This window comes from Cyprinodon variegatus, unplaced genomic scaffold (genome assembly GCF_000732505.1).
Source record: "Cyprinodon variegatus isolate N-32 unplaced genomic scaffold, C_variegatus-1.0 Scaffold475, whole genome shotgun sequence".
NCBI classification, from domain to species: Eukaryota; Metazoa; Chordata; class Actinopteri; order Cyprinodontiformes; family Cyprinodontidae; genus Cyprinodon; species Cyprinodon variegatus.
The window spans coordinates 198,816-225,839 of NW_015150928.1; the positions used below are offsets into that span (position 1 = coordinate 198,816).

At 37.0% G+C, this 27,024-nt stretch overlaps 1 protein-coding gene across 2 annotated transcripts in view; it reads left to right on the forward strand.

Annotated features, from left to right (window-relative positions):
* Window positions 1–27,024, forward strand: part of negr1 (neuronal growth regulator 1) — a 221,910-nt gene that overhangs the window by 179,141 nt on the left and 15,745 nt on the right. The window contains exon 7 of one of the 2 annotated variants that reach the window (XM_015389834.1): window positions 6,133–6,174. The exons of the other annotated variant lie outside the window; for it this stretch is intronic. Coding sequence (XP_015245320.1) covers window positions 6,133–6,174 — 42 coding nt within the window. The remainder of the gene's footprint in view (window positions 1–6,132; window positions 6,175–27,024) is intronic. 2 annotated transcript variants of the gene reach the window in all.

Here is a 27,024-nt window from a genome sequence, read left to right on the forward strand (position 1 = left end):
TGGGCGTCTGCGATAACAGCTTAAAATGCAGGAGAATTATTACAACGGGACTGGATGGAGGTGTCATGTTTTTCGGAAATGTATTTATCTCTAGTTTCCTTACTTTTTTACTACTAAATAACACTTAAGCGCACATCAGTGGGATAAAAAATGTAAAGCCTTGACATCCTTGACATGTTTTTTTACTTTATGTAAAATTAAGCCTTCCGTGTAATTTTAAAGCAAAATCTCGATCATTTTCCTTAAAAGCACACAGTCTGCAATGCAACATTTAATTTTCATTTTCAAGGTTCTGATTTCCATATTTAGGCAATCAGAAATGCCATTAACATTTCCCAGTTTCATGGCAATAAGGAACTGTTTGCTACCGAGGCTGAGTGTTCATTTAGAAGCCCAGAAGGCCCTGGGCTTTATGTGCACCCACACCACACCCACCGAGGCAAGATGTACTGCCATAGGGGCCTTTTTCCCCAGACTCATTCCTGAGTGTACTCATAACATAATACATTCATTGGTGAGTGTTGAAAAACACACATTCTGCAACAATATCTAATTAACTGGCTTACAATAAAATACAGAGTTAAATAAAGAGGAAAGGGAATACAACATTATATTTAAATTCAATAAATGTATTAAAGATTATATAATCATATCAGGCATATAGTAAGTCTCATGTTGACATCTAACATTTCTCGCATTAGAATTTTTTACAATGTCATCTACTAAATTGCCAGGTGTTGCTGTAGGTTTGATAATTTTCTTTCATCATTTTTTACTGTAAGATTGACATAAGACAAATGTAAATCTTATCTAACCTAAAAGTTATAAAATGTTCAAGAATTTCTTTTTATTAGGCTTGATAGATATCTCAGAATGTTCAATAATTCTGTGATAAAACATTCCTGGTCTTGTAATAACGATGGTCTAAATAGAGATCCCCACATCATGTGCACTTTAGTTTTGCAGGGTTTGCACTTCTCGGCTTAATGCAATAGTAGTTTTCTCCTTAGGCTATTCATTTCATTTGAGAGTTAGTTGTTCAAGAATCTGACCTGATAGTTTTTCTCAACATCTCAGTAATAGAATGCTAAACTTGTCCATATTAGTTTATGCCTTTATACCTGTTTGCTATATTGGGATAGTTACATATGTATGATGCAATGTTGGTTTGTGTGGCATGCATATATGATATAAACATGCAGTGATTTTATATGGGAGCAAGCAAGCTTTTTATTTTTAGCCAGCTATAATTAGTTTATCTAAAACTGCAAAAACATTTACGATTTGCAGAGTAACAGTCTTGATTAAACTTTGTGTGTATTTTCTGAGGTAACTTTGCTCTTGAAGTTTCCCTAACTTATTTAAAGGAATAGTACACCCAAAACATGATTAGCCTTCATTTACTACTCATCCCCATGCTGAACAACACTCTGGAGTACTTTTTTGATATCTCAAATGCATCTGGAGATCTGGGAGGCTTCTTGCTGTCTGCTGACATTCAAATAATGGAGGTCTATGGTGCCCGAGGCAGAAAGGTCCATAAAAGTCCACAAAAAACATGTCAATATTCCTCCATACTGCTCGTCCAATGTATTCCAAGTGTCCTGAGTGGGTAGCATCCAGAATTTACTCGAAACGAAGTCATTTAGAATGTTTTTAGAGCATAAACAGTAGTGTATAGGATTTCCTGAAAGCGCGCGCCCGCACGTTCACGACGCTACGGAAGCCGGCAGACCAAACCAGATGAAAGTGTGCATTCAGTGTCTGCTCTGCCGATAATGCAAGCGTAGAAGAAGAAATGTGCTGTTTACCTGTGCAAAGAAAGAAACAACGAAAGAAAAATGTCTGAGGACTTCAGTGTTGAGTTCTTTGCCGAGCTGAATGTGCACTTTCATCCGGTTTGGTCTGCCGCGGTTTCCGTAGCGTCGTGAACGCGCGCTTTCAGGAAATCCTATACACTACTGTTTATGCTCTAAAAACATTCTAAATGACTTCGTTTCGAGTAAATTCTGGATGCTACCCACTCAGGACACTTGGAATACATTGGACGAGCAGTATGGAGGGATATTGACACATTTTTTGTGGACTTTTATGGACCTTTCTGTCTCGGGCGCCATAGACCTCCATTATTTGAATGTCAGCAGACAGCAAGAAGTCTCCCAGATCTCCAGATGCATTTGAGATATCAAAAAAGTACTCCAGAGTGTTGTTCAGCATGGGGGTGAGTAGAAAATGAAGGCTAATCATGTTTTGGGTGTACTATTCCTTTAAGCATTAGTTTATATTGCTATTCATTATTACTCCTCCACTAAATGAAAATAAATGTGTTTCCACTAAAAAGCGACCCCAAATACATTTTAGGTGGACTTTACTCCTAGCATTGTTCCATTTGCAGAAACAAAAACATAATGCAATGCTTGAAAGAAAATGGATTTGAAAAATCTATTTTGTCTTGCAAGCCATCAGTCTCTGCACATGACAGATTGGCAAATACAATATGCAAAATGATGTGTAGCGCTCTTGAATGAGTGAAACAGTAGAAGTCAGAGGGGAGCTATACGAGGAAGAGATTGTATGTCAAAAGATATGCTCCATGGTAATGGAGGAGTGTCTGAGAGCTCATGAAATGATTCACTGGCGAATTCAAGCTCAAGTATTAATCAGATAGCACCCGCTTGGCTTTTTTGAAGAAAAGAGCTGAGAAGAAACTGCCATGGCATATCTGTTCCCCCAGGAGTCCTTAAAGTGGAAACATTTTTGTAAGAAAAGATTAATACGGCCATTGCTTCCACAAGGTTCCAAGGGTGAAAGGCATATAATTGTCTGTTATTCCTTCACAATTTTCCCTTCAGACAGAATGATGAAATCAAATGACAACGTACAGTTTATTGTTGTTGGCATACCTGTGTTCTGTTAAAACACCAACACAGTCATTGCCTGGTTAAAAGTACACCTGTGGGAAGTGAGAAAGAGATGGTCAGATTGGGAGGATTCCACTGATCACCTCTTTCAGTTTGCAAAAAGAAATGACCATATTAGCTTCCCATGTCGATGGATTAGAATGGAAGTTAAAGTGTGCCTGGCCTAGATATAGTAGCTCACTGCAGCAATTTGAAGTAATATTCGTTTAAGAAGAAATGTGTGCATTACATTCATGGCTGCCATGGTTTCTATTGTGATAGACAAGCTCATCTGCCAAGAAGCCTTTTGAATAGGAATGGCTTGTGTAATGCAGTACATTTTCAAGAATTATAGAAAATGTTGCTGCAATTATTAAACATATTAGACACTATAACAGAAATATGAGGACACTGAGGGCCACAACATTTGCATCAGTTTGTGTTAGGCCCTCGTTGTGAAGCACGGCTTTGCTTTGTAAAAGGCTTCAGACTCATGTAACTCCTAATAAACAACTCTGTTTACTTTAAAATGTTTGCTTACTAATAACAAGTGCGAGATATGCACTAATTGTCAAAGAGCTTAAATTAAAAATTTTTTACTTACCTTACTTATGCACTGCAAAAAGTGTCCATCCATCCAAGACTTACAGTCTTCGATTTAGCCAAGAAGTGTTTTTTATCTTGTTTTGAGATTGATATATTATTCAAGAGCAGATTCTGTTAATTATTCTTCTTTTAAGAAGATTCTACTTAAAACAAGTGCAATGATCCAAATGTACAGCAAGACAATCACAATTGCTAAGACTTTGAAGTGTTGTGACATATATTCTCACAACAACAGATATAAAAGAATCTGCTCTTGCTTAGTATATAAACAAGATCAAAATACTTTTTGACTACATCTGAGGTTTTTTGTTGTTCTTTTTCCAGCTTTTATTGAATTTTTTATATGTCATCACACTCTCACAGAGCAATGAAATGAACTCTCTGTATTTAACACATACCCTCTGTATTTAACACTTACCGTTGGGGAGCATACAGTATAGCTGCCATACCTGGAGAGCAGTGTGAGGTTAACTGTCTTTGCTCAGAGACCCAGAGTGGCAGTTTGTGGGACTGGGGTTCGAACTCAGAACCTCAGGATTCCAAGCTCTATGCCCTAACCAATAGGCCCCCACTCCCTTGCCTCTGCATTTAAGCCAACCCCTTGGGAAGCAGTGGCTGGGCATTGTGGGGCACCCGGGGAGCAGTGTGAGGTTAAGGGTCTTTGCTCAAAGACCCAGAGTGTCAGTCCATGGGAATGGGGTCCGAACTCAGGATGGGGTCCGAACTCAAGATGCCCTAACCACTAGGCCACCACTCCCAGGTTGTAAAACTTTGTAAGATGGACACTTTTTGCAGTATATAGTTGGACCTTTTTTAGGGTTAGGGTTAGGGTTAGGGTTTTTTTAAAATCTAGGAACACTAGATCCATTTATGACAAAGACTCAACAAGCTCACGAAACATTTATGAGAGATTTTGTCAATATGTACATGATAGCAACAGAAAGTTGTTGCTATTTGTCTGCCTCATATTGATTCAAATATTGCCGTCCAACACATTTCAAAGCTGCCTTATTTGATTAAGATCTGGTTAGTCTATGGTGTCCATGATGGTCATGTTGAATCCCTCCGATGACAGCATTACTGCTGGATGTTGCCTTCAGAAGATTGGTACATTATGTTTGTAAGGATATGGACATGATTAGATGCATCTCAGAGAGGCTCTCAAATTACTACTCTTAGTAAGTACGAAGGTTTCTAAAGACTTTCAAGACAATATATCCCATACTATCATATCATCAACACCAACCTCAGTTAATGATACATAGCACCATGTAATCACTCTTTTTTGCTGTTAAAAGTTACAGCAATAATAGTCATTGCACAAGGCAACATATGTTATTATCTGACTTTGATAAAGCATTGCAAATCTACCCTTAGGTTTGTGCTCTTAGCTAACAGCACTGTCACGCAATGCACTTTTCTTTAATCTATCAGCTTTTAGGTTTGATGTTTTGTCCCTTCAGCGATGGTAGTCTGTTTACTTCTGTCTCACTGATTAGTTATATAAAAACCTTCTGCCTTTTCACAATCTCCAATCAATGTGACAATTTTCTTTTGAAATCACCATTTTCATCCACATAACTACAGCTCACCTGATAGTTTCTCTTTTTCACATCTTTCACCGAAAACAATGCTATATTAAAAGTCACTTATATTCCCCTGCCTTATTGCTCCTATACTCGGTTTAATCTTTTATCAAGTAGTTCCCTTCACATCTTGATGTCAATATGCACTACCTTCTGCTCACATGTGATCAGCTGATTTGTTTGTGTGTTAAGCAATTCTACAGGTTTATTGAATATAATACTAAGGGATTTCATGATTCTGTGTTACTAAACAACAATCCTTGATACATTAATTGAGTATAAAGTCACCATTAATGTAAGAAGTATAAGATCTATTTCTCTCACACTTTTTCTTATAAACTAAGTGAGGAAAGAGCCCACATGTTGGGTTTTGACAAACTGGATTGAGCATTTCATAGTCTTTCACTATTCCATCAGTCAAATGCCACCAGTGGCTCAGCCTCGAATGAGTTTATATGTTAATCAGATTGAGCTTCCTGACTTCCTGCCGCTGCTGGATCAAACATAGACTTTGGTTCCCCATTTTCTGCTCATTCTCTAGTCACTTCATACATCTTAAAAAGGACGACAAAAATCAAAATCAACGGCTGAATCTGTGTCAAAGGAAGATCTGATTTACGAACTACCATAGAAGTGCTGTTGAAATTATAGGGTGGTCCCAGTGGTTGATATGTTTATCATCAAAGTGAAGAGTGAGTCATTTAGCAAACCAGACCAAGCATCTCATGTAACCGAAAAACCTTAGTTTTGAATCATCTACAGCTTTGGGGTTCATCTGTTTTATTTATCCTCTTTACTTTTTAATTCATGCAAATCTCAAAGCGTTTAGGGTGGTAAAACATGTTTGTGAGCATGTAAAAGTTGCATCTTGCCACAGAGACTTTAGTACTTATTGCATGGGGAGGATTTGTCTCCATTCCCTGTCCTTTTTGTCCTTGCATGCGTTTTTCTTTTTTGTTTTACGTCTCCATTCTGTTAATAATACATGAATGTCCTCTTTCCCTTCCCCTCCCTCTTCCCCCCCCTCTCCTCCCCTGTAGCAATAATTGAGCCCTCCACCACTAGTGCTGTCTCAAGCCCAGGTCAGTATATGTCACTATGCTGAACACCAGATTAGCAAAGAGGTTCGCTGCCTCGCACTAACCCTAGTCAAATCCCTCCCCTACATCTTGGTTGATTTCAATCAACTGACTGGAATGCCTGCTGGGTGTACAGCTTTATTGTATGTCCTCTGTTTATTTTATTTGCATTATTTTGTTGATGTCGTTTTGGCCATTAGAGTCAGCTACATTTACTCCAGGCAGCCTGCATCATTGCGGCTTTATGCCCCCAACCCTCCATTATAGCCCCCAATCACCACTACCCTTTTGTGGAGCAAGTAGCAGCATCATCAAGTGGCTGTTCCCATATTTGTTTTGGGTCTTCGCTGCTTTTCATATTGCTGATGGCTTCGTGTTCTTCTCTTTCTGGCCTTTTCCCACCAATCCCTGCAGTACACATCACAGGCAGGACACTGTCGGTGGTGAGGGACCTTGGTTGTAAGATTGAATCTCTTGCTGTCCTTGTCCTTTTATCACTCTCTTTTAGTCCAGTTCTCTTTATCTCACACTTCTTTTCCTTCTCTCTGTACTTTTTCCTTTCTGTTCTTTCCTTGTTTCTAGAACGATCAATTGGTGCTTTGCCGCTGTCTTTAACCTGATCTCCTGCTTGTGCTGCCATCGTTGCTACACTTTCAATGTCACCCTTTTTTTCTGCTCCTCACTCTAGTCTGCTACTACCACATTCCAGCTAAGATTAATCCCCTCTGCCTGGTGGTCTTTTCTCTCTTTGTAATGGTTTTAAGAAAGTCTCAGGATGCGATCTTTTATTCTTTAAATTATTTTTCCTCAGTACGTTTCACATGTGCAAAAACACCAAAAGTGTCTTTGTAGCACACTGAAGTTAAAACAGCATTCAATAATTCCTACACATGCATATGCAATAATTATTATTCCATGGTTATTTCATATATTGTTTTTTCTTTTTTGTTTTGCATTCACTATAGGGGATTGGTGCACATTTCTACTTGCATTTCTTAACCAGTTACAATGATCCATGGAAATTTAGTAAAAGAACTCCAAACAAACTGAACAACAAAAAAGCTGTCCGGCGTGGCCTCTAACTTTCATTTGATAGAATGTTTGCAGAAGAAAGTACAATTTCATGGTCCAAAGGAACATCAGAGGATTTTAGTGATTAAGATAAACTCAGTCAGTGAGCCACTGTTCCCCTTTCCCTCAAGTTATCCGAAGTTTATTTATTTGTTTGTTTTGGTGGTTCTCTAACCAACTAGTTTGATTCAGGGCATATTCTTTTAGACCCATGACACCATGTCAATATTCTTGTATAAAAGCAGTCCTATAACTTTGTTTCAACTTTGTTTTTAGTCAGAAAGCTAAGATGTTGGCACAACTTCTGGTAAGTTCTGTAATATGTTGTAATTTACAGTATTTGCTGTGATGACCTTTAGCTATAGAATAGTGAGTGGTTTAGCACTAATACACCTTGTTTCTATGCTTGTGGCTCATATTCTCTGAAGTAATAAAAGCAGAAGCTTTTGATCTGTCTTTTTGTGTTGTTAGAATAACAACAGAATAAAGACTTCAATTTGTGCCGGTTTATGATATTTGATTACATAACCATTTAAATTTGTTTGTTTAAATGCAATTTGTGTTTCTAATAACATATCTAGTTTCAAAATATTTCTATGTAATGAATCCCAATAATGTTGCTAATAACACAGATATTTGCTCCAAATTAGCAACAGCTTGTCGACAAAAGAAAGATTAATTTATTCTTGAACTAAATGGCTCTATATGGATTGATAACAGCTAATTTATATGTTCAATTTGGGTTTCATTCATCATTTTATATTTGAAAAAAAAAAAGTTCTTATTTTGGAATTAGGACTAATTTGGATTAAGGCAAGCATTAAAAACAACATTACAGTGATTGATCAGACTTGAAAGGAATATTTCACCACTGTTTACAGACTACAAACTTTGCCTCATTCATTATATTTTTCATTTTTACGCTGTACATAATACTTGCTATCAGCCTTGTTTTAATTGACATTAGCAATGTTAACATGGACACAAACAGTTGGGTAAAAAAGGGCCAATCAGAATTATAATGCATCTTGTAAATGCCCCATTCAGAACATTCGGTCAACTTCATAGGAATTAAATTGTAATCCATAGGAGAGGGATTTTATATAATGATTGACAATCTGAACAGCATACATGTGAACCCCTCTGCAGATTATATAATTCTGATTGAGGCAATGGTGATTTAACACCGTACACGTCAGAGAGCTTCTATTCTGATCATGCTTGGCACATTAATATATTCTGTTTTATTTAAATCTTGAACATTCCTTGAAAAAACTGCACATTCAGATCAAATAATACATTATGTGTGACTTAGTAGGATCAATCTAAAATGCACTTGTAATAACTGTCCATGAAAAACAGAAACTCACTTATGAGCCTTGGCAATTGTAAATAAATGATATTTGTGTCCCATTATTGCTATGTTTACTATTTGTCACTATTTAACAGACATGTCATAACACAGTTAGTGTTTACACTTAATGTTCTATGAGTTTAGAAAAATTAATCTCTTATGTACTTTGTTTCTTTTTGTAATATGGAACTTACTCAGAACTAAAGTACTAACCTAAGGCATAAATTCCCTCCTGCATCTTTCACAACAAATTAAGGCTTATGTGTGCAAGACTGAAAATATCATCTTTGACGCCTGTGAAGCAGTAAGAACCCAGTCAAATCCTCTGTTATCATTTTTGGAAAGAATGGTCAAATACTAAAACAGGCACTGGTCAAAAGACAGCGACCTCTTAAGACTTGGACATAAGCCTCAGACGTCTTAGATGCCTCTGAGAGCAGCACTCCGGTCAAACCGAAATCAAACAGTCTGGAGCAAAGAACAGAGGAGGAAGATGATCAGTGTTTTATTAATTCCTCCTCCTCGCTCTGTGATGAACTGTGGCAGATGGACATCAAATTCAGCCACCGATTTATTTCACTAAAGAGCAAAACAGAGCAGTGTAGCTATTTATTTGTGCCCACTGCCTTCAGACGCCTCAGCAGACAACAAGCCCACAGCCAGCTGTGCCCCTTCACCTCCGCTGACTCCCACTCAGCCAGAGCTGTCACACTCTTTGCTCTATTCTCCTGAGCTCCACATTCAGATTCCAGACTCAATGTTTGGTTACCCCCAGCCATAAAGAATGGCATCACAAAATGGGGATCACTGGTATTAAGAGTTTTTAAAAACCATGCTTTAGTCTCCTCTTTAAAGATAGTTGCAGTTATGCTAAAGATTGAATGTGGAATAAGTGTATATGGGCTTATCACCATATATGACAGTATGGTGACAAAGAGAGGTGATTTCACTCTCAGAGGGAAGAACAGCAGATAAAGGCCTTTTGAAAAAGGTCAGTGTTTATTTGCATTGTATAGCGATGGGTCTAAAATGGGTAGACATTAAGTAGACATGAATGCAAAAACAACTGACAACCAAATCTTAGAAATGTATCAATTCTTACATAAATAAAAAAAATGCCTGGTGCTGATAACAGTTAAGGCATTTATAGGTACATGAAGGCAAATGTTCAGCCAGTCCTTAATAAAGCTCCAGAACTCTAAGGGGTGATTGCATTGCATGGAAGGTGGAGACTGTGGCCTGGACCCGCAAAGCCGGAACCAACCAGAAATGCATCCATATAGATGCCAGCCTATCGCAACAGAGTTTACCCTGTCACCTCAAAGAGATTTGATAGAGAAGGGCAGTGATAAATGCTCCTCACATCATCTTAACGCTGACTGACAGCTGGCTGCTTTTGATCAACATGTATTCTTTATTTTCACAGGGCTATAATGATAATTTACTGCATGGTTCATATATTTTTATCACTTAAAAATACAGTCCTTCAAGGGTTATTTTCTGGAATAAGGTACCTCCGTTTTATTCTAGTGAAATTACCTGCTCGACCTTCAATGCTTTTCCCTGAACGGTTTGCATAGGGATAGTATGTAAATCCGCCGCCTCACTACGGACAGATTTATGTGACCAGCCTTTGTTCTTGAGTAACATCTGTGGTTAACTCACATTAGATAAAAAGTAAAGTTTTGTCTGCACCATATCACAGGAAAGTGACTTTACTGGTCTGCCTGCTAAACAATACTATTGTTTCCAACATGATTCTTGAAGCTGTCATGAGTTGATTGTCAGAAATAACAACAACAAGAACTGACAGTAGGTGATATTGACTCATTCATGTTCAGACAAAAACAACCACAGCAAAGCAGTCCCCGATTCTCTTTGTAAAGACAATATAAAAGTTAGGGTTACAGTTGATGTTATGGTTTTATTATGATACTCCAAATACTCCCATTCTGTCCTAGTATTGGAATGATACTGCAGCCACCATTAAGCCTATAAGCCATTAAAAGCTAAACTTAAAAATATACAAGATGTGGTGCTGGTAGTCAGGATTTTTCACCTGTGTAAATTACTTGGCTGTCTTCTCTAAGCAAACTAGTTCTTGGTTTTACAGAGGAAAAATTGAAGTAACATGCTGTATGAATACACAAGATAAACTGAATAGGATGAACCAAACTTCAAGATTAAAAAGATTTCAGCATTGAAAATATTTAACCTAGATAAAACTGACAAGTTTGCTTTAGATAATTGATTTTTTTAGCAATTTGAGGTGACCCTAGTTTCTGCCCTGCGAAACTTGATATTAAATCACAAAAACAGAGAAAGCGGTGTGCTATAACCTGTGGTGCATATCTCAATATCTCATCCAAATTTTTGACTCTTGGAATATTATATCAAGCATTTAGTGTGACATTATTAATTTGTAATATATTTTACTGCCTTAATAAATATAAATATTAGGGCAATCTTTTATGTTTTAGATATTTAAAAAACCTATTCCATAACAACAAGCTTGTACAAAAAAGACGTTTCAAGAAAAGTTCCTCAGGTAACATTAAGCTCCATTTAAACATTTTACAACTGTGCCTTTTAGTGTTAATGAACCAATAAACCAGTAAGAATTGTCTTTTGTCAAAACTGTCAGGGCCATTTCTTCTCTGTCCGGGATGTATGATGAAAGTCAGTTAAGGCTAAAATGGTGAATTAAATAAATCCTTGCATATTCAAGATATCATTTACATTTTATGTTGTGCCTTAGTGTATATCTGTATCCTGGCACTTTTTGATGATTGAGGCATAGAGATGGAAATAATCTTTTCTCAGTTCTTACCTTATAAATATCACATATGGTAACACCTGCCAGGTTACCACAGACAGAAAGACAAACCATCTGTTCCTTTACAGGATTTCTTAAATCTTTCATGTCTTTAAATGTTTATACATTACTGCCAATGCACAGAGGAGCGGCGTTCTTTGGTTTACCGGAAAAGAAAGTCTTAAGCTTTTTTTAGCTTCAACAAATTGATTTATGTGCATTACTGAAAACATTAAACACAGCTCCAACCCTCTAAAGCACCTGGCCTGATGCCACCCTGTCATCCAAATGAAATGTAGATCTGTGATGATAGCATACACTCTCATAGTCTGCTACCTCTGTTTATTTATTCATATTTATATTACTTGCAGTGGGTAAAATCAGTCCTCTTTACTAAATTAGATATTTTGGTTATTAAGGCCCAACACAAACAGAATAATACATGTATTTAACATAACCTACCTTAGTCTATGTCATGTTAACCCTCATCATTACATACTGACTATGGCAAGGCCTTTGGTGAATAGGGAGCATTCTGATTGAGTTTCCACATTGAGTCCTGTTACTGTTTGTTCCTCTGCTTCAAAAAGAACTTTAGCCTTATACGAATTTTAATAGAAGTAATAACAATAAGGGTAAAGATAATCTGCAATTAGATGTGTCTTATTTTATAAGCATGTATTTGCCCCTTCTATGAACCACCATAAAACTTAAGGAGATGAGAGGAAAAGGATCAGCAAGCAAAAAGCCAATGTCTAGATATGTTTGAGAGAAACCCATAAACAATGCAAATGTAAGAGTGAAACATTGAGATATAAAATACAGGGTGCAGCAACAAATTAATTTGCATCTTGGCAAAGTCTCTGAAAACAGCTGCTTACTTAATCCTTTGTCTTTACAAAGACCCTATTATTATAGCTTTAGACCAATGAAATGTTTTACTTCTTTTATTCTAAGTGTCACGTCATATCTACCTAATAAAGTACTCCAAAGATCTCCAACATTCAAGTCACCATCAGCTCCAAGGTTACAGATATGTGAAGCTCGTAGAGCTAAATGTTCATTGACAATATAAAACAGTTTAATCATAAATGAATGTTTCTTCTTTTCTCTGTTTTTATTTTATATTTTATCTGATCTTAATGCACATTTTGTGCACTGTATGGTCTGTCTGTCTGTTTGTCTGTCTGTCTGTTGGTCAAACAATATTCAAAGCCCCCCCTCCTTATGCAAAACATTACCTATGTTCACTCAAGTGCAATATTCTACTTCTCTAACAATAACACATGACAACTACTGTGTAGCCTGTGTAATTTTTTTAACTTATTTTATAAGGTCATTTCATCTCTGCAGTAAAAGTGCAATAATCCAAGTCAACTGCTGTGTAGTCTTCCCTTTGCAGATATTTTTTATATCTAAGGGAAACATATTCCAGGACATTACAACTTTTTTCTTTTTTTATGCTTTTTTGTACTACATGCACTCTTTTTATATCATCTGTTGTATTTTTATCTTTAGTGGCATCTTGCTTTAACTCTTTGTACTCTATATATGCTACTGGAACCAGAATTTCCCTGAAGGAGTAATCCCAAGTCTAAGTCAGTCATTAACAAACAGAAGGGAATACAGAATGATATCCAAGATAACTTTATGAAAATCATTGCAGACCATGGTAGTGTTATAATGGCCACAGGAGTCAATGCAACTGGGCTTAACTGCATGTAAATGTAAATCCTTTATTGTCCCACAATGGGGTAAGGTTAAGGGTCTTGCTCAGGAACCCAGAGTGGAGGCTGTGGGGATCAAACCAGGTACTTGCATACTTTTCAGAGCACAAGCGCACTGCTCCAACCCACTAGGCCAAAAACCACCTCAGGGACAGGAGTCAGCTTGAGTCAACTGCAATCCTAATTTATGGATTTAAACACCATCCCAAGGTTTTTGAAGTGCCTTACAGTCCATATTCTTCCCGAACCAGATGGGTCACATTTTAATCTGTCGGAGTAGATAGATAGATAGAGAGATGGATACAGGCAGCTTGTTTGTCTAAACTAAAACATTTCACACATTGCTTTCAGCTCATTTCCAACCACCTACCTACATATAAGGCTATTAAAACCAAATTAATCAGCAATGTTAGAGTTACCGATCACACGAAAGACCCAAAAGCTATAAAGATGCTGGAGTAGACAGTGTAGGTGTTGTGTACGATGAACTTACTGTAAGCCAATCCACAAAGGAATTCTGAACTGTAGAGATTGCCTTTTAACAGACCATCTAGAAAGGCCTTGGTTTTAGCAATACAAAGACATATTGTTCATTTATATGCCTTTATTCAGACGCAGGAGCCAGAAGTGCTATTGTTAAGTCACGTCAAGTGGCAATTATGTGTAAAAACAAATGTGACCGCTAACTGCTGGGGTTTGTGAGTCACTCCTGGATAATGTGTATGCAAAAACAATTCACTTATAAATTATTGAATAGGATGAAGTATCTTGATTCAACAAGCTTTTACTGAGGTCTCTGATGAGTGGATAGGTATTGTAGATCCGGTAGGACTCGACTTGTTGAAACCACTGGGCTAAACTTCTCAAGGAGATTCTAAAGCAAACAACCCTGCATCTGCTTTACCCCGAATGCTTGGTGCCAGACACACTGAGCTGCCCACAGATAATCCTTTTTGGCAGTGGATTTTCTGCCAGCCTTATCAGTTGTATGGTAGCAAGATCAAGAACCGTGCAAACAACTTCCACACCCTCAGAGCACTGCCACCCCAGCTCCTGGCTCGCACATTTTGTTTCGACTTGATATGCTGACCTTCATCTTTACTGAGTGCTAACTCCACCATCACCTCTGGAAGAGTCTGATAAGCAGATGGCATGTCATATATCATACTTGACCCCTTGATCCCTGGATGATGCAAATAGACAATGGATTTTGTCCTGTGGACCTAGAAGCCCACAGGCTTCTCTATTCTAAAACACTTTTTTTTTTTACAATGATAGGGTGAAAAGGTGCATAAGCAATGGAAGTAACACCTGCATCTCCCCCTTCACTCATATGAACATTATAACTCTAATGAAAAGTAAACAGAAACAAAAGCCTCCAGTGCATGCAAGAAAAATATGCATAATGCACATAAAGGCAAATACACCCGGTACTTAGTGAGGCTAATTTTACTGCTCCGAGCGGCTTTGTAGTGTGATTCTCAGAAATATCAAAGCCTGCCAGAGTTAGTTTAAATGATGAACTCTTTTCTTTTTGAAAACATTTGCTTAACCATACTGTGAAATGGGTTTAGAGTGAATGAAGCATTTTACTTTGATCTTAGAATAAGATTGTCATACAATCCATATGGGTTCATTCTAATGAGTATTCATTGGGTTGGATCAGCATTTAGTTCTTTGTATAGTAATTATTACTAACCTGTTTAGCTGTAAATACTCAGATTTTTTTTTTAGTGTACCATCTTGCCATCATGTAAACCACACCAATAAATATAATTATAGAGTATATTTAAAAATAACTTAACAACGTTGGAATCTTTTTATTAACTAAGGTAACATTCTAATTTGTTAAAGAAACTAAAAATTATTTTTTACTTTGTTTTACTTATCGAAACCTGAGATTTAAAGGCTTGAGATAAATAAACTCAGTGTGTAATGCATATATATATGAAGTTTCACTTTTCAAATTTAATTCCTGAAACACACTAGGCTTTTGATACTTTATATAATTATGATAGAAATTTAGGGCTACAACCTTTTTTTGTAAGACAACAGAAACAGCAAAGTGAAGAATACAGAAAATTATTATTTTCCTCAATCTAATGGCTATTGGTTAGTCAAAAAGAGACTGCACGTGGACACATTAGAATAGTGGAAATAATCTGCTCAGTTAAGGTGTACTCTAGAGACTAGAGACTCAGACTCTAGTAAAGCATTCAGATTACATTTAAGTCATCCAAAAAGACTTGCTTTTTTCTCTTCCCTCTGGTGTAAACTTAATAAACAGATTATTATTCCTATTTCATTGGACCTAATCTTCCCTGTTCACCTCTACTCTTTGCTCACTCTCACTTGCAGGGCTGCCATTCACCAGTTCTTCAGCCTATTATATAAATGGTCATGGTGTTCTACCTTGGTCAGCACAATATTTTACTTACCTCACATCTCTGTCAGAGCTGCTCTGTCTCCACCGTGTTTTGCCAGTTTTGTCTTTCCTTTGCTCCCTCATGGACTTCTCTCCTCTCTACCTCTGATTATCTCTCCCACTTGGCATCTTGTGAGGAGTGCTAGCCATTAAATCAAAACGTGGTCACGTCGATAGTCCCACACACTCACAGAGGAAACGCAGTATTAAACGCTGAATCCATAAGTGCTTTCAGAAGAACATGAAAGCTATTTCACAGGCATTTTCTGTGTTTTCATCTCTCATGGATATTTCTCTGTATCTATTACAGAATCGTGGGGGATATTAAAAACTGAATCCCGCCGAAGCCTTTGCCGTTATTAAATTGTGGCAAAAAAAATATATTTTCTTTGTTTATTCTCACATTCCATTTGAATTCTCATTGCAGACAGTTCTTTTATCTTGTCAGTTTCTTGGTGTATCTTTTCAGATAGCCGCAGATTTCATACAAATCACGCTGTTCTCAGAAGATCAAAGCACGTTATAAAGCTTTATTTTTTTTATATCTATTACATTGTTCTCTACTTTTTCATATTGTGTTTACTACTCTGCTTTCAAAGCTTCCATTCTTTCTGTTGTACTAAGGTTTTCAAATGGAAATTGACAGAAGGCCACAATGAGAAACAGCTCTACAGAGTTTTGAGAAAAAAAATGTAAATCTTTGGTCAACTTTAATTGGCACCTTCACTGCAGTCAGGGTTATTAATAAAACAGTTCAGCTGGAAAGATGAGTTTTTGGTGCTCTGAACAACAGGCAGGACTGCACGGTTGGTGTGTGAGAGCTGAAGCAGAAAATGGATAGTCATTTCCTTCCACAGCTGCGAAAGGCTACCGTAGAGATTCGGTGTTGGCCTATAATTGAGACACCAGGGTATATTCTGTTTCTGGACAGACTCTAATGGTTAGTGCATTAAGGAGGATGATTGAAGAAAGCCACAAACTTACATTGGAGGCCACAGTAAATCAGAAAATATGGCTTTTTCGGCCAATTTGTAGATCACAGCGGGTTCACACTTAGCAGGGCTTCAGGTCTTTCCTCTCTCTTACCACGTGAGCTAAGAGCACTCCTCTGAGGAGTTAAATGAATGTAATTTTAAGGTTACAAAAAGTGAGCAAATTTCAGCAGTAATGGAAAGAAAGCTTTGGACATTTCATTGTCTTTGGAAAAGCATTGAATGGTTTGTTTGTCTCTCAGTCAGTTGTTAAGAAGCTCTCCTCTTCATCTCTCTGATTTAGGATTTAACTCTTCAAGAATACTTGCAGCAGTTTGTATTTTTATGACATCTACTGAAGTTGGAGCATAATGCTGCTTAATTACCAAAACGTATGGCTCCAAGCTCTTCGCGCCTTGCCCGAATATCCCTTATCTCAGTATCCAAAAGCTTAGATTAAATTAGATTTAACAAATGTCAGCCAAATACCTGTGCACGTCTCTGTTCACGCCATTGCATTCTTTTTGACCCAGTTACCTAGTTTTGTGGAGTAGGCAGCTGTTGTATTTTTGTGGTGCAAGAAATATATGCTAATTAGTTGCGCATCTTTCTATATATAAACTGGACTACTCTCTGTCATGTGAAGGTGAAAGTATGAACTGGATTACATAAAAACATTACCCAAACAAAGTACAGCAAGTAACAGTTGAAACCAAATTTTTCTAATTATCCATTCACACAAAACATTTATTAAGGTCCTCTAGAGCATTTTTCTTTTCCTTACAGCTATTGTTCTTTTCTTTTATGTCAATATCAAAGGCACAAGCACACCTCAGGTAAATGCATTTTAATTTATTTTCCACTTTTATTAATTCCTAATAGGTTTATTATAAGGAATTATTTAATAAAGAGCTGGAAGCTACAGAATAATCAGTTTTTCCTAATTAGCTTAATAAATCTAGTAAGTGAAGACACTCCACATATTCCCTCTAAAATCAGCTCATTATAGATTGCCCTGGACATGACTTGCTCAAATCTAAAATTGTTCAGAACTTTTATAGCAAAAATAATAAAAGTAGTTTGTTATTTCAAGCACCTAAAATTTTTGTAGAGCCACTAGAATTAAGAGATTTTAAGGTAGATGTATCTATAATAAGAGATAATCCAGTAGAGATTGTTAGTTCGGTATCCTGTGCTCTGAACAAATACACTCTTACTTTATAACTGAACGCCTGACTAAAGTTTATGAGCAAAACAAAGTGTGCAAAATTTAGATTATAATATTTAAAAGTGAGACTAAGAAGATGAACTATCAGGTTATCAAGATATCAGGTTTCTTATTTACTTTGTTGTTTACTCTTTTGTCTTCACAGTGATATTTTATATAATATTTTATATGTATTGTTAAAGCTAGCCACGAACCTAAGAACATTCCTTACTTCCTCCTATTTCAACATAATTTTTTTAATCTTTGAATTGCAATGAAAAAGCTTTGTCTAATTTTTAATTTTCAATCGATTTCAAACCTAACCGTGACAAAAACCTTATTTATGTCCTTTACCAATCCATACCTAACCCTAAACTGAACCCTTAACCTATTTCAGACCTTTATCCTAAAGAGAAGGACCTTGAAAATTACTATGGTATAAGCAGTCTTCAATTTGATGGTGAAATCTGAATAATGGTCTTTTCTCGGTTGCCAAAACGGATGCATACACTCTGATAACAAGGAAGTGGTTTGCATTTCATCCTTGTTATGCTATTGAGCTTCTCTTTTAGTTTAAAGATCATCAGACTTGCACACACACACACAGACACACACTCATATGCACAGTCCTTTAATCACTGTCATGAGCCTTAAGAAAAACAGCAGCAATACCTGATAGTATGTGCAATAAAATCTGCATACTTGTCCTTGTTTCTACCCGTTCACCACTCCCCAAGAGTCTTCAAATTCATTTTATTGACAAACCACACCTTAACGACCTTGGAGGATTTTAAACACGGTTAGAAAAGGTCATGACATTCAGAAGTGGCATTTTCTTTGGGGGAAATGGCTCAGATGTCTGCCCGTTAAATAAGGTTAGTTCTATCGGCTCGATTTCAGGGCCTTTTGGCACTTCTGGCATGTATAAAGCGTGGCTTCACTCCACCAATATTAAAGGCTCTCTGTACTTTGCAGTCTTGTCACTCTTCATTATGGCCAATAAAGATTTCAAAAAAGGCTGACACACATTTATGTACACGCAAACACACTTTAAAGTACTGGAGTATGCTACTATATGTATGGGGAATTGCACTAATGGGGGTTGTGTGCATGCACATGCAATGTAAATAGAAAAACAAACCTCCAGAATACACAAAGACTTTAATGCATCCTGTGCTGCTAAATGCTATCTCAGTTTCAGATGCTGTTCTTTAGATCTTTTTTTAATTTGAGGAGTGATTCAAGGCTTTTGACAATGCTTCACCCTCTTCAGATTTGCAAATTATGAATAAAGGTCAGTCAAAGTGCTGTGAAGTGTCTTTGGTGAGGTAATCTTTAGGTTCAACACATCAAGGCTGTAAATTCTTGTACCAGCCAGCGATGAATGACCCGTTTTTTTTTAACCAAGTCCCCCTTTGCCACTGTATTACTGCAAGATGTCTCAAACCATCAATGAGATGAGCATTTCACAAGTCCACAGACTGTCACAGATGACATTGTTAATTAGAGCTTAGGAATCACAGGTGCCTCGTCTGAGCCGTTTTGAAAGGAGCTGATCAGATTAGACCATTTTGCTCCATATTTGTTCTCTGTAATACCATCTACCATGTAGAGATCGTTGTAATGGTGGGTGGCTCTCTGTGGGCCTTCAACACTAGATTTGCATCCCCAAAGAAAGCAGCTGAAAAAGACCATGAAAGACTCCTGAGCATTTCATCAAATTAGTTAGCTATCCAAGAATCACAAAAATGTTAATAATTATTAATTTCTATATCTGCCTTTAGTTTGCCTCAGTTGGGATTTAAATGGGAATCAATTTAAGATGACATGGAAATCCTTCTAAGCCACAATCAGAGTATGGCTCCTCTCATTCTGAAAGAAATGTTAAGAAAAAATTGATAATAAAATTGAAAGTATTCAAAGATACGTTCATTTTAAAAAAAAAAAAACATTTTTTTTAAAAATTTTTTTAAAAACAGAATCTGTCATTGCTGTTGTCAGAATGAATGGATACTTGTTGTGGACCCAGCGTAGCCGGCATATATATGCCTTATGTGCGAAAAATCTGGCAAAGAACGCTGGCATACATTGGATAAGTTATGGGTCAATTTTGTGTAAGTCATGAGCACGCTGAAGTACGCTGGCACACGTCAACACACGGCATGCTCAAAATTTCTCGACGTATGCCAGTGTATGCTCATACGTGGGTCATCCGTTTCAGGTAAGTTATTTAATCGTTGACATATGTTAAGTGTAAGTGCATTGCTGCTTACCCTCAGGACACTGGCTTGTGACATTTCATAGGCATTACGCTGCCGTCGGTTTTGTATAAATTAGGCTGTTTTCGGACATAAGTTCGTTATGAACACTCTATGTCTACGCCAAAAATTGAAAAAAATACATATAAAGTTCAGCTTATGCCAGCGTTTTACAAGATTCTGGGACGTCAGGCATATGCTGGCTAAATCGCTAAATTGTGACAGGGGCCTCAGGAAGCAAAAGAATGATGAACAATGAAAGGAGTAATCAAATGATTGGGAGAACTTGTGGGCAGAAGGATCTAGAAGGGGGCGAGGTGAAGGAGACTGACACAATGGGGCAATAGAGAGTAAACAAGAGATACATAAGAACTCAAATACAATCAGAAAACAACTAGAATGTAATGGAAATTATGGAAAAAAGACAATTTAAACATAACCAAGAAGTCCAGAAAGGGCAGAATCATAACAGCTGGATATTTAAGCAAATTCTTTAAGAATCTCTACAACAGAACTTAATGACATTGACCCTATTTTTCCTGCCCTTGTCTCAGCTTTAAATCTGGCTCAACCAGCCAGGTTCTAGTAGCATATTTTCAAATGTACTAAAATCCAAATAGTATGAGGGGTGTCTTAAAAGATCAGGTAAACAAACAGTTTTAAATTGACCAAGATGTTTTTAAAGATTACTATAGAAATTGATTATTGTGAACTGATAATTGGGGCATTAGAAGATCCTGTGCTTCACAATTATGACATTACATGATGTTTCCATTTTAATGAAGTAGTTTTGTCAACACTTTTGAGAAGCTGCTTGTATATTAGCTTGATAAACCAGACTAAATGTAAGATTAAATGTGTAATTTAGTGTGGCCCCGATGAATGAGACATCACAAGATTGTTGATGAGAATAACCTGTTATCTTTCAAACCGCTGTCTGTGTCTATTGGCCAACGCTCTGACCAATGAGCGCAACTGACTGTGACGCAGTAAGCGTGACTGAAAGCTGGTGGGGGAGTGTAAACAAACAGGCTGTCTGTAAAACGGCCAATACATCCTTCTTAAAACTGAATGAGCATAGAGCCTCATCCTGCTCACGTTTCAACGAAAACCCCAAGTCTGATCCTTCCTAAACTGATTCCTTCCTAAACTGAACCGTACAATAGTTGTTGCCATCTTCCTTGTTGTGCTTCCTCCAACATCGCGCAGCTTTGTCGTCCCGCCCTCAAAAGCCTGCCCGATTTGCATCAAAAAATTCAAAACACATCTCTGCGTTGTGATTGGCCTGTCAGTATAAAGTATATGACTTTAGCTGGTAAAAGTAAGTGAAAGATTTTGACAAGCCCGCAGGTTTAAAAGGAGAGAAATTTAAAAACAATATTATTTACTGCTTTATAGTTTTCTAGTAAAACAGTCTGCTACATACAGAAAAACCCTTCATTCACTTTGTCAAAACAAAAACATAATAATTGTTCTATATTTTTGGCATAAGGATTACTTCAGAATAAAAAAACAATCAAAGTTTAATAAGCGACTGTGTCAAAACTTGATTTACTAGTGTACATTAGTTCTCTTATTTTACCTTTAAGAATTAGTTTTTTTGGTTTTGTCTTAAGTCTGTTTATAGTTTTGCTAATTGGGTCTTACCATATGATGTTATTTGGCCTTTAGGGGTTTTTGTTTACCTTTTTGTCAGTTTTTTTCAAGCATATTTCTCTTGCTTGATCTCTATTGCTAAACAGATTGCTTGATCTCTTGCTTGATCTCTGATCTCATTATTTTTGGTTAATTTTAATCTAGCTAGAGATTATTTCTGTATTATTGGAGAGGTTGTCCTAACTCTCTGGCTTTTCCAAAAATGTATGGTCTTCTTAAATTCAAAAGTTGTGCATAGAGAACAATTTAGCTGCAGTCTGTAATTTTACGTTTCACCTATGCTTTTATTGTGAAGTTATAACAGCGAGATCTTGACAAGAAATGCTGTAGGGTTGTTGGGGGTAACACCAGATCCAAACTGAGGCTAATAAGGTACTGAATATTGTGAAACAATCATTCAAGCCAATAAAAAAAGTAAACATGTCGAGTTTTATATTCAATGCCAGCACAGGAATGCCACATTATGTTATGCAATAACTTGATATGCTGAAACAGTAGCACTGACATCTGCTGGGATGGAGATGATCTTAAATCTTTAAAATTAAATCAGCAAAAACAATGGTTTTCCCTGCATGAATCAAGTAGCAGTGAAAAGCTAGATCATTTTTAAATCTTTTGTATTATCTCTGAAGCAAAAGAATTACGTTTTATCTTTTTATTTATATTTATATATATATATATATTTTCACTTTACAAATTATCATTTTAACTGCAAAAACCTGCACTAATCATTCAGTCTATTTGCTAATTTATTTTTATTCTTTTATATCAGTGGGCTGTGAGCTTCACGCTGTTTCACATCTGATTTGATGATGCAGTCCAGGGTGTAAACACTTCATCTGAAATGCAGAGCGGTGAACTCCGTGCAGGGCTCGTGGAAATCACAGCGCTCGGTCTGAATACACCTTTACTTTCTCCCTTGTGGTTTTAACTGTTTATCCATGTTTGAAAATGTCTCTCTCAGCCAGAGCCTTCAGGTAATTAGTAGATCCCCTTCACTTGTGTTTCTCCATTGTCTGTGCTTTTGCCCAGCTCTACTTAAATAATCACCCTGCAGTTACTAGTTACTGGATCCTCTGCTTTTCTCCTGTCTCCATGCCCATGTTGTGCTTCTCTGTTCTTTATTTATTAAATATCGTCAACCTGCTGTTCTGTGTCTCAGCATCCATCTGTTTTCTGGGCCAAAGCAACTAGTCCTGACAGAACTATTAAACAATAATAGACTTTATAAAACAGTTTATGGGTTACAAAACATTTGCTCATTATATTAATAAAAAAAAATAATTTTATTAAAAAATTTGCATAGATCTTGTTTATTTTTGTCCTCTAAAACTCTTTATTCTGCTCTGTCTTGTGAGCTGGGTGTATAATTACACTCCTAATGCAGATTTGGACTTTGACAAAAAGCATTTACTTAAGCCTAAAACCCCTATTGTAACTTGTTTTGTTCTTGCCTTAAAAAATTAAAAGATGGACTTTTCTGTTAAATAAGTAAAAGCCACATTAGGTAATTAGTTAACCAGGTCGGTGGTGTTTATAGGTCTTCTAAAAAGAGCAAGAAAAATAACAAAACATTGTTTGATCGGATAAGGGCATTATCTACCTTTTCACTGCATTTGCTCACAATAAAATAAAACAGACTGTTATCCTCTATTCAGCTTTGTAAGCATTAAGCTGAATGCTGAAAAAGTGAAGAGAAATAAACAGGATTTACAGAATAGAAGACTGAAATTGTTAATTGTGCTTAACATAATCTGGTTTGGTGACACAGTTGAGCAAAGAAAGCATTTTTAACCTTTTTCTATCACCAAAATTGTCTGTCTAAAATTAAAATTATTGTAAATTCTGTGTGAATCAAAGAACAATCCAAACATTAACATTGTGAGAAGTCTTCATGAAAAAAAGCATAATCAATTTATCTGGGTTCTTTTTTCCCCCACACATTGTACTTTTACAAATGAGAACTGCAGAGAGACTCTGTAATTGGATTCTGGGTCTTACTAGCCAATAAAACTGCATTTTTTAACTGCTGCTGGAACTTCGGTCATTATTTTCTAGACATATGACTCTAGTCGCTTTTATGTGTGTACCTTGTGACCCTTTATATTCTGCTGTAATTGCTCTTAATGTTATGAATGCAGTATAATTAAAGTGACATTTCCCACACTCACATTCACTGCCATGGGGGCAGAAAGTCAACTTGATGATGAATACTGTATGTAAATGTAAATCAGCCTGCCCTCCTTTTGGTGACAGAGTGAGATTTATGCCTTTGACCAGGTGTATTGATATTTCCTGCTCCTGAACTCGAGCTAACTTGAACCAGAGGTCAATCCAGGGGACCAATTTGTCAGTAAATGCAGGCTCATTCCCCTCACTGGTTTCAGTCAATAGTGTTTGACCTCATGTGAAAAAGAAGAACAGAGAGTGGTATACCCTAGACTTGGGAGCTCCACTCACTGAGCCGATCATCAAACATAAAACAGCACATGTCACCATCATTGTCTCTCTTATTCATGCATCAGTAACAGTTGCACATCGATATTGACAGTGTAGTAGAGTGGATGGAGCTTGCCAAATTTAGAGTAGAGAGCTTTTACAGAGAGACAGATAAGGGTTAGGGTTTTTAAAGGATCTGACACATTTGAGATATTGTCATCCTCTTAGTCATAAAGCTTAAACACTTTGGAGTGTTCAGTGTTATTCTGACTGTACACTTTATGCACAGATGAGTACTTCCGAATAAATGTTTGAATTCTGGACCCCACTCACAAAAATTGGATTTCAATTTTGGATACATTCACTGGTTGCATTTCACTTTAGCAGTATTTCTAACAACCTCAAACCAGGTGCTCTTGAACTGTTTTGGACTGTTTTTGAGTCAAAGTTGGAGGTTAACCTCCTTAGCAAACTGAGGTTGTACTTATAAAGATATGGCTTTAGTGAGTAGCATCTGATTTCAATTTTACAACTAAAAGGACTCAATTCTTTTTCAGAAGGGATGAGTAATTGAACTTTTTCTAAGCACAATGTATTTTGTTGTGATGCTTATGAAATATACTTATATAAGCTGTTTATTGTAAAAATATAAACCCTTTCACCCACAGTGTGGTCTTAAAAAAAAAACGGTATTTAGGATCTAAAGGTACATGCTAGGATTTGCCAAGTTTAAAGCTGTAGTGTACAGGATGATGGTGGAACAATAGTACCATTGTCCAAAGAAAAGCAAACTTCGTAGTAAACATTGACTAAGAAGGTACAAACATAGGGAGAAATCCCTGCTCCATAGTTGGCTGACAAGACACAGTGGATGCTGCCAGAGAGTTCCAGATGCAGAAGCCTAGAAGGCTGCAGAGTTGATAGATCAGATCAGAGCCGATGAAGGAAGACAGGATAATTCACAGGGTGAGGTCAAGAGGCAGATCCAGGTTGAGTCCACAGAAGAACCCAACAAGAGTTAGAAGACAGGCCAGACAAACAGATCAGACAGGTGCAGGCAGGCTCAAAAGTCAGAATACAGAAACAGATCAGGATCAGGTAAACAATCATTATTAGTAATGCTAGAGGGGAGTGGAGGGGAGTTGCGGTCTAGTGGTTAGGGCAAAGAGCTTGGAATCCTGAGGTTCTGAGTTCGAGCACCCACCTACTGCCACCCTAGGTCCCTGAATAACCTGGCACTGATGGTTAGGATCAAGGAGTTTAAATAGAAGCAAGAGCAGGTGGATCTGATGAGCAGCAATGAGAAGCAGAGGCAGAGCTAGACAGGTGAATGAAATGAGCAAACAAGCCAGCCATCAGTGCCAAAATCATGACACCATTAGGTGAAATATTTTATGGTAGATCCAACAAAGAGAGTAATTTTGCTACAATAATAAGATAGATGGAAAAGTCAAGGAATGGTTTTCAAACCCAAGATCACTGTACCAGCTGACAAGTACAAAACTAGTTGATCCATATTGATCTTTTAAGGAAAAACTGTCAATATGGAGATTTGATTTTAAAATTAAAAAGCACCTCCACCAAATATGTTAATTTCACTTCAAATCAACAGTAAATTTTTAAACTTAGATACACTGGTGTGTTCTGACAGGGAAAGCATTTCAAACACACACAAAAAAATTTTGTTTAAAATATATCAAATGAAAATATATCGTCTTTTATGGCCTCAACGTTGTTAACAATTTCTGATTGAAAAAATAATGGCCTTATGCATGTTAACAATTCAAACAACTTACCTGAATTGTCGGGGAGGTGATGACCTAGTGGTTAGAGCAGTGCGCTTGCGCTCTGAGATGGTTGCAAGTAATTGGTTCAATCCCCACAGCCTGCTCTCTGGGACTCTGAGCAAGACCCTTAACTCCCATACTGCTCCCCGAATGCCACACAATGGCAGCCCAATGCTAATGTCAAGGTAAATTTTTCCAATGTGAGATCAATAAAGTTCCATTAATTATTAGTATTATTAATGAATTCTACCAATTCAACAAAAAAAGTGGTCAAATATCTAATCACAACTATGCAAGAAGCTGCTTGATGACTTAAAAACAATTGGTTACTTTGCCACTAATATCTGCATATTGTTGGGGATGAGTTCATAAATTTGAAGGGATGCAAAGTCTGATTACCCTTATGTTTTAATATTCCTATTTTCCATTTCCAGTCAAAGCCTGTACATGTAAGAGCACATGCTTCATTATTGAATACTTGAACTCCCTTCTCTGTTGTTACCTTAAATACAGTTGCCAACTTAACTGCAGCTGACATCAGTGAGCTAGTTTGTAGCCTTTTTGGCAATGCAATTAATTTTATGCACAACAGATGGTGGGTATTAAGAATTAATTACCAACCCTACAATCAGTTTGCAAGTTAGGTGTAAAAGGGATTAATTTTCAGCCCTCAATGTCAAGGGAATCACAGGGGTCACATTATTATTGTTTTTCATCCGTTGGGTTTTTACTGAGTCATTTGCAGGATATCTATGGATGGTTTCAATTGTTTTTGCTGTTAGAGAAAAACAATATAGTCTTAACATATAAAGAACCCAAACTACATTTGAGTGTGTTAGGGTGTGTACCTGTCTAGCCCTCAGAGTGAGGACCATTTTTTCAAATTTCACCATCAGATTGAGGACCAATTGTTTCAAAGTGAGTACATTTTGCTGGTTCTCACAAGGTATTCTGCTAATGGTTAGGTTTAGGGCTAAGGTGTCGGTTGGGTTAGGGCAGTGGTTCTCAAACTTTTTCTGTCATTCCCCACTTTGGACAAGGTGGAATTTTCAAGCCCCGCCTGTCCCCATCGCCCCAACACAATGCTAATGAAATATGCAACAATCTTAAAATGTTCCAATTTTATTGAAGTAACAAGTAGTA